Source organism: Protobothrops mucrosquamatus, unplaced genomic scaffold, assembly GCF_001527695.2.
Source record: "Protobothrops mucrosquamatus isolate PMUCROS unplaced genomic scaffold, P.Mucros_1.0 scaffold787, whole genome shotgun sequence".
NCBI lineage: Eukaryota > Metazoa > Chordata > Lepidosauria > Squamata > Viperidae > Protobothrops > Protobothrops mucrosquamatus.
The window spans coordinates 466,638-475,076 of record NW_015387055.1 but is presented as its reverse complement, the minus strand read 5'-3'; the positions used below and the strand labels follow the sequence as shown (position 1 = coordinate 475,076).

Sequence of the window (8,439 nt, the reverse complement as noted above, 5' to 3'; positions counted from 1 at the left end):
ATGATGAAAAAAACCAATTCGGCTAAACGGGTGAGTGAGTCGTTTTCTGCTTTCTGGGTAGCCCCCCTCTCCCCCCCCAGGCCTTTTCCTGGCATTGTTATTGTCCACTTTCTCTGCTGGGTCTGTGGGCGGTGGGGGCCCTCGGTGAGCCAGTCTTGTTCCAACTTTCCAGCCATCCCTTCGTCCCCCCCACACCCCAAAACCGGCTCGCCTTTGCTTTCTGATCGTTCAGCCTTTCGTTGCCGTCCCCAAATGTAGGCTTCTCCATTATTAAAGCTCTGTTTGCATGAATTTTAAAAACCCTCCTCCCGTGTATTTCCCTCCCCTAGATGAAGGAAGAGTGTGATTAGAAATGTAGAGAGAGTGCAAATGGAAAAAAACAGTTGCCTTGTGAAACAGATAACGGTTTTTTTAGTCTGAATTTCTGAAGGGGAAGAAGGCTCCTCCATCCTTTGCACTTATTAAATGCTGATTGGGCCAAGGGCAGATTGATTCCAGCCTACTTCTATCATATAAAGCAGGTGGCAGCATTGTTTTGATTCTATTTATTTATTCGCCTTACATCATTTCGACTGCTTTGTAATTGTGGTAGTGTTGTGTTTTTTTTAAGAAAAAGAAAAACCGACGCACTTCGTTAGGATGATCTGTGTGTGTGCTGCTGCTAGTGTCCCGGGTGCTTTGGGGGTGCTTTGGGGAAGGGCCAGGGCCAGCGATGGGGACGGGAGAGCTTTCTGGGCCAGGGGAAGGGCCAGTGGCAGGGGGCAGGCCAGAGACGACGACCCCCCCCTCCTCTTAACCGCTTCTCTCCCGCCTTTCTCCTCTCCCACTTGCTCCCCCCCCCCCACACTGTCCTTTGCTCTCTTTCTTTTTGGACTGCAGGGGTTCCAGGAGGGGAACCAGCAACTGCTGCAGCCTGAGAAGGTGGGCTGGGTCCGGAAATTCTGCGGGAAAGGCATTTTTCGGGAGATTTGGAAAAATCGGTTTGTGGTGCTGAAGGGCGACCAGCTTTACATCTCGGAGAAGGAGGTTGGTAAGAGGTTGCTCACATTTTTTGGCTTCTTTAGCCAAGCCTTTCCTTTGCTTTCTCTTTCTCCCCCCTCCCCCCAGCAGTTTGGGGGGGGCTGAATTCTGCGATTCTAGTTGGTTGGTGAAAGAGGAAGTTGAGCTGGAAGGGAGACCGTCAGCTGGGCTTCACTATAATAATAATAATAATAATAATAATAATAATAATAATAATAATAATAATAATAATAATAATAATAATAATAATAATAAAAAGTTGGAAGGGACCTTGGAGGTCATCTAGTCCAACCCCCTGCTCAGGCAGGAAACCCTGTACCATTTCAGACAAATGGTTGTCCAGTCTCTTCTTAAAAACTTCCAGTGTTGGAGCATTCACCGCTTCTGGAAGCAGGTTGTTAATAATAATAATAAAGTTGGAAGGGACCTTGGAGGTCATCTAGTCCAACCCCCTGCTCGGGCAGGAAACCCTATACCATTTCGGACAAATGGCTGTCCAATCTCTTCTTAAAAACTTCCAGTGTTGGAGCATTCACAGCTTCTGGAGGCAGGTTGTTCCACTGGTTAATTGTTCTCACTGTCAGGAAGTTTCTCCTTAGTTCCAGGTTGCTTCTCTCCTTGATTAGTTTCCACCCGTTGCTTCTTGTCCTGCCTTCAGGCACTTTGGAGAATAGCTTGACTCCCTCTTCTTTGGGGCAGCCCCTGAGATACTGGAAGACTGCTATCATGTCCCCCCTGGTCCTTCTCTTCATTAAACTAGACATCCCCAATTCCAGCAATTGATCCTTATATGCTTTGGCCTCCAGTCCCCTGCCTTTTCATTGCCCCTGAAAGCTTGACCTCAAATTCATTGGCAAAATGCTCCTGTGACCCTGATCTGGAGCTCATTCCTGGGGTTCAGGTCTCGTGGCCCAGGATGGAGCCTGCAAGGAGATGTCGTGAGACGGGGGGGGAGGTTGGGGTCAAGGGGGGGGATGGGTGGCAGTCCCAGCAATGGACTGCCCTCCCTGGAAGGTGTTTTGTGGGAGGCCCACAGTGTAAGGGGCTGTTGGTGGAGCCAGTCCCACAGCGAGGAGGAAGGGCTTGGATCGGTCAGTTGCTTCTTCCTCCGTGGAGTCCACGGAACTTTGTTTCCTGTCTGAACTGGCTGGTTTGTGGGTCAGCATCTAGGAGGCCATCCCTGCCCCTGTGTAGGGTTTTGGACACTGTTTGGGGGTCAGGGGGTTGTCCTGGTTGCCAACTCTGGGGCTGTGCTGCTGCAAACAGGGTCAGGATGCCTGCTTGCAGAAACAGCCAAGCTCTTATAGGTTGCAAACCCAGGTGGGTTTTGGCTAAGAAGCCCAGATCCCTCAACAAGCTCTCTTGAAATGAACTTGCAGGTTTTTGAACAAGGCCAGTAGCCTATCTCAGCTGCCAGAGGAACTTGGTTTCTGTCATCTCCTCAAAAGGCTGGGAGGGTTTCCATGGCAGTTGACCAACAGGGATGGGCCTCTTGTCTTCACATCTCCCTTTTCTGGCATTCGGGAAGCCGGAGGTGAATTTTGCATATTTGTTTTTAGGATTTCTCTGTTCGGTGGCTTTGGAGGCAAAGTACATGTTTCATGCAAATTGTTTTTTTTCCACTGGCTCTTATTAAAATGAGCCTCCCTGGAGGTGCGAATGTCTGTTGCTTAAAAAACGTGTCCTCTGATGTCAGGTTTGTGTTGCTATTTGTTCTTTGCGATAGCCACTTCCTCGTGCAAACTTTTGGTGCTCGAACCTTGCTTGGAAGTTTCACACTGATCCTAATTCTGGATGAGGAGGAAGCAAAGGCAAGGAAGAAAGAGATGCAATTTGTGATCTATTTCAGCGTTCATCCTTCTCTTCGGACCTGTCCTTCCTGGCGTCAGATTTAGTTCCAGGCCCAGAAATTAGTTGCTTTTTTTCCCCTTTTCTCAGTTCCCATTTGTTCTGCTTTACACATTTAAGGAATAACACAAGGGTGAAATGGACAGGCCTCTGCCCCCTCTCCCCCCTGCCTCCCATTTTGAGGTAAAGCACGCTTGGGCTGAGCAGACAATGGAGGCGGAGGAGAGGCTGGGCCGGCCTGTGGGACAATAGATGGCGATGAGCTAATACTGTATTATTAACTTACATAATTTGTTACCTGTTATTTAGCATACTCACAAGAACCAGCCATCCACCCAAGCCAAGTCTCAGCATTTAATTACTCTGAACCCAAACGAGGGCTTGGCTGGTAGGGAAAGGGAGGCAGCATTAACCATGCAGGCAGGGGACGAGCCAAGCTGGGTCCGGTTGCAAGTCATCGGATAGCAGGCAGGCCGCCCATCGGCCGGAAAGGGGCTGGAGGGGGCAGAGGGGGGGGAAGGCTGAACTCCTGCTGGTCTCTGTGCAGCCTGGGATGGATCCGATTCTGCCCTGGCCACCCTGGAGTGGCGCCTCTCATCCCCCTGATGGGTGCCCTGTGCCGGGCTGTGCATGGAGTTTTGTGCAGCACATCTTTAGAAAAATGGGCTCCCAGTGGAAGCTTTAATTTTTGCTTTTACTTTGAAAAACAAAAGGGAAAAAATGCTCATTGTTTTTAGTGCCGGTACTAATGATAACGCCATTTGTCTGAAATGATGTAGGGTTCCTGCCTGAGCAGGGGGTTGGACTCGATGACCTCCAAGGTCCCTTCCAATTTTATTATTATTATTATTATTAAGAGGCAGGACCCTGCCAGGATAGTGGTGCTGTCTGTGATGCAGCCCACGTGACTTAAAACCGGCCTCCTTTAAGCTTTTAGTTAATGCAAACTTGATACCAGCTCAAACCCCATTAAACTTTACTAGGCAGGCAGTTCAGATTTCCTGTCCACTTACCATTCCTAGGTTAATTAGTGTGTGTGTTCTGAGAAATTACGTTTCTTTTCCCCCCAGTTGCAAATCTATAGGATTTATTGCTAACCAGGTAGCGTCTGTTCCCTCGTCCCAGAAAAAAAAAAAATCCTGCTGTTCTGTGGATTTGGAAGGGGCTGTCAAAATTCAACGGGAGGGGTTCGTTTTCACGCCTGCGTTTAAGAACCAGAATTCTCCCTCTATCTTTGATAGGGTGAGTGAGGGAAAGAATTTTTAATCTAGATATCCTCGCATGCCCTTGTAAAATCTGCGTGGCCTGTCTGTCTGTCTGTCTGCAGCTCAGAGATGAGAAAAACATCCAGGAGGTGTTTGACTTGAACGATTACGAGAACTGTGAGGAGCTCAGGAAATCCAAAAGCAGAAGCAAAAAAAACTATAGCAAGTTCTCGCTCGCCCACTCCAAGGAGCCTGGCAACACAGTAAGACCTCCCTCCCTCCCTCCCTCCTGGCTGAGCATTCAAGCCCCTGCTTGGGGTACCAAGAGTTCTGCCTTCTGCTGGGGGTAGGTGGGTGGCCAGCCTGGGGAGCCCCTCTCTCCTTCCAAGCCCTGGAGATCCTGCAGAAGGGAGCAACAGAGGAGCCCCTGGCTCAGCCAGTGGCCCAACGGCGGCGGCAGGGGGTGATGCAGCAGCACGTAATCCCAGACTTGACTTGACGGCTGAACAGCAACCTGTCTGGGTCTCTCTTTCCCTTCCACAACTGTGTCTGCTATTCAGACTGGCTGCTTTTTCTGCTTCTTGGGCTGTCAGTAGGAATGTGGATAGTATTTCCTCTGATTAGGAAGGGATCGCAGCATTTCCATGTCTGTTCACAGCAGCTTCACATCTGGGCTGTGAAGCGATGCAGCCCAAGGGCCGTGGGTCCCTGCCCACCCGGGACCTTCAGGCGGCTGGCTCCCTTTGATCTCACTACCCGTCCCACTTCCTCTCCAGGAACAGAGCAAACACCCCCCACCCCACCCCAACCGTCTGTGGGCTGAGTGTTTCAGTCCTCCCCGTCCCCTGGTCTTTCCGCTGGGTGTCGCAGGCCACCGTGTCCTTGCTTAGAGCAGCCTCCCTGTCTGGTGCCCCAGATCTATTTTGTTTTATTTATGTCTGCATCCTGTTGATATAAACGTGGCAGATGCCTCGGACCTGCCGGGCTCCCGCTGCCCACGGGCACTGCAGGTCCCAGCGCCTCTGGGGATGGCTGGATAAGCGGTTGCAGGTGGATGGTAAGACAGCGGTTCAGAGGAAGCCACTGTTTCCTCCTCCAACACAAAGCTGCAGGCGTTATCCTGGACTGGATTTACGAAGGACGGGGCCAGGCGAGACGGTTAAGCCTCTCCTCGGTTGCCGATGACGCTTCCGTCTCTCTCAGGCACCCAATCTCGTCTTCCTGGCTGTGAGCCCCGAAGAAAAGGAGTCTTGGATCAATGTGCTTAACTCTGCCATCATCCGGGCCAAAAACCGCATCTTGGACGAGGTGAGCAGTCTGGCACTGGGATCGGCCTGTCCTTGACCCACAGGCTACCTGGCCCTTTCCAAAGCCCCCCGTCTGGGGCAGGGCAGGAGGGAGCTCAGAGCGGTGCAAGAGAGAGACCCCGACCCTTTTCGGTTTGCTTGCAGCCGTGGGAATTGTTTGTGGCAGGTGTGGCTCACCCAGATTTGTTTTTCTTCAGCCCGCAGCCCCATTCGTTGGGGGGGGTTCCAGACCTTTCTCGAAAGGGGGTCTGGCAGTGGAGTCTCCATTCTCAAGGGTCCGGGTTAAAGGTGGCAGAAGCCTCGAGTTGACCTGCCTGCTTGTCGTAATCTTATCTTACATGACTAGGAGCGTCAGGAACTTTTTAGTTCCTTCTGGGTCTCACTATTCTGTAAAGAAAGAAGAAAAAAAATGGAGAGCGACAGAGATTTCCCCTTTCTTTTAATCCTGGCAATAATCCTTGTTGCCAGGTGTGCAGACAGAGAGGAGAGAGGGGCAGGGATGCCCTCCCAGCGATTTATTGCTAGGGAGATGATGCTAGTGTTGTATGAGGCCCCGTTCGAATGGTCCAAGGGTTTCCTTATCTAAAGTGAAATTGGGCGCAGAGAAATTAAAGGGGGAGGGAACAATAGAGAGCAACGGAGTAGATTTGTTATTTGTTTAAATTTAGAAAAGGGACCGCCTTTCTTTCGGTCTGCAGAGGAGGGGCAGAAGAAAGGAAGGGGTGGTTGGTTTTCCGTTGTAAGGTGAGAGAGATCCTTTTAGGGGTGGTTCAAAGCAGAGAGGGAAGGGAAGCTGGGGTAATATTCCCTCCTGGTTGTTTCTCTTGTGGTTCAAATGACAAAAGCAGACTTGCTGCTGGCTTGGGGACACGTCCCCCCGCGCCATTCTTTGCAGCCACAAAGCCAAAGAGGGAGAGATAACGGGGGTGGGTGGGTGGGAGAGAAAGATGCCAAGCGAAGAGGCCCCCCCAGGCATCTTACAGGAATGGCTTATAAGAGGGGATAAACTAGGGGGAGAATATGGCTAGGACAGGGGTAGGCAACCTCGGCTCTTTTATGACTCATGGACTTCAACTCCCAGAATTCCTGAGTCAGCATAGCTGACTCAGGAATTCTGGGAGTTGAAGTCCATGAGTCATAAAAGAGCCGAGGTTACCTACCCCTGGGCTAGGAGATGCAGATTCCTGCTTTTTATTCGGGGATATTTTTAATTTTTCTTCTTGCCGACATAGGGAACTGGCAGAATGCTTTTTCCTTGAGTCTGGGGGGCTTCTCTCAAACGTCCCTCCCTTCCCAAAGAAATGAAGGAAGAGGCCAGAGAGAGCTGCAGTCAGAGCTATTGGATGTAGGAGATGGATGGGCGGCGGCAGGGGGGGGGAGAAATCATTTCTCCTGGGAGATTCACACGCTAGGCGTGTTGTGTGCCTCCTATTCTGGCTGCTGACGGGGGGGTGTGTGTTCCTGTGGCTTCTCAGGTGACAGTGGAGGAGGAGAGCTTCCTCGCCCACCCCACTCGCAACAGAGCGAAGATCCAGCACTCCAGGCGGCCCCCGACCAGAGGCCACTTGATGGCTGTGGTGAGTGCAGAAGGTGGAAGGAAGCAGGCTCCCATAACTGCTGCTGTTTCCCCTTCTCATAGCTGCCTGCGCAGTCCTGCTTTTCTCCCAGGGGTTCGGGCGGGGCCCCGGGTGCGCCTTTCCTCTTCACGGGCCCCCTTGGAGTCACCCAAGGCCAGGCGGGTCACGGGACGCCCCTGTCCGCTTCTGCCCACTCAGCGTCCCCCATTCCAACTCTGTGGGTTCAGCCATACCTATCCTGGAGCTGTACAGACTGTACAGGATATGTAAAACTAATACCAACGCATGTGATTTCTGTGATTCTTTCCACCCTTCCTGGAGACTTGGGTTTTTTTTCACACACGTGCTCTCTCTCCGCCTCCCCAATTTCCCCTGCCTTTCTCCTGCCTTTGCAGGCATCTACCTCAACCTCTGATGGGATGCTGACCCTGGACTTGATCCAGGAGGAGGAGGCCTCCCCAGAAGACCTCGGCACCTGTGAGAAGAGTTTCCGGGTGGACGTGGACAAATCATCCGCTCATCTCTCCCCTGGCCGAAGGCGCTCGGATTCGGAGACCATCAAGGAGAAGAGCAAGACAAACAGTCTCCCACGGAGGAAGGACACGACCGGGGAGAGGCTCTCCGCTCACAGGGAGGCCTTTGGCAAAGGGGCCATGTACACCCCTCAGGTCCCCAAGAAGCTCTCTCCCTTGGAGAAGAACAAATGTGCCTCGATGGAAGAGATCCTCTCCTGCTGGGACTCTTCCTCGGCTGGCCAGGCGTGGCTGAGGAGCGGCCTCAAGGACCGGGGGGCTTCCCCTGAGCCCCAGCAACTGGCCAGGATACAGGAGCTGGTGGCCTTGCAGCTGGAGAAGACGCAGGGCCTGCTGGCGGAAGCGAAGGGCTACGGGGCAGAGGCGCAAAAGGCACCGGGGCTCGCCTGCGCCTCTCCTGTGGCCCCCGCCTGCGCCTCCCCCAGGCTGGACTCGGAGGCCGCCTTGCAGGAGATCCAGAGGTTGCTGGGCGAGGCCTCCTCTTACTGGAGCCAAGCCCAGAAAGTGCTGCAGGAGGTGACAGAACTGAGGCGCCTCTACCAACAACTTCGGCTCTCGCCCCCTGCGCCCCTGGGGGGGCTGCGGCCGCCGCCGCCTCAGTGCAGGAGGAGCCTGATGTGAAGGCAAACGGCGTGGGGCGACCTCTCGGGAAAACGGGGCGCAGGGCAGCCGACAGGAGGGTGCAGACATTGGGGAGCGGATGCGCCGCTTGCATTTGTAGCACTGGATGCTTCCCCGGGTTCCGGCGGTTACTCAATCCTTAACTCTTCACCAACTCAGTTTTTTCCCCTCGCTTCCCCCCCCCACATTGATAATGTCCCCCGTTCCTCTCTTCCAACTTCCAAGGCAGCCTGTTTCCATACGTTCCTTCGTGTCCAAACGTGCAGCAACTTAGAGGCAGCGCGTAATTTTTCAGAAGCAGCGTGGTTCTGTTTGGGGCCCGTGGTTT

General features: G+C 52.8%; 1 protein-coding gene across 1 annotated transcript; it reads left to right on the top strand.

The window, feature by feature from the left end:
- On the top strand, positions 1-8,111 carry PLEKHO1 (pleckstrin homology domain containing O1). The gene is made up of 6 exons (XM_015818761.1): positions 1-30; positions 880-1,026; positions 4,196-4,336; positions 5,277-5,381; positions 6,856-6,957; positions 7,353-8,111. Exons 1-6 carry the CDS (start codon positions 1-3, stop codon positions 8,109-8,111), a joined length of 1,284 nt encoding a protein of 427 aa, XP_015674247.1.
- Positions 8,112-8,439: the final 328 nt, after the last annotated feature.

Excerpts from the sequence above, each read along its gene's own strand:
- PLEKHO1 (XM_015818761.1), top strand. The coding sequence starts at position 1 with ATGATGAAAAAAACCAATTCGGCTAAACGG. Across the intron at positions 31-879 it reads AAACCAATTCGGCTAAACGG|GGGTTCCAGGAGGGGAACCA; the intron begins GTGAGTGAGTCG and ends TTTGGACTGCAG. Across the intron at positions 6,958-7,352 it reads GAGGCCACTTGATGGCTGTG|GCATCTACCTCAACCTCTGA; the intron begins GTGAGTGCAGAA and ends CTGCCTTTGCAG.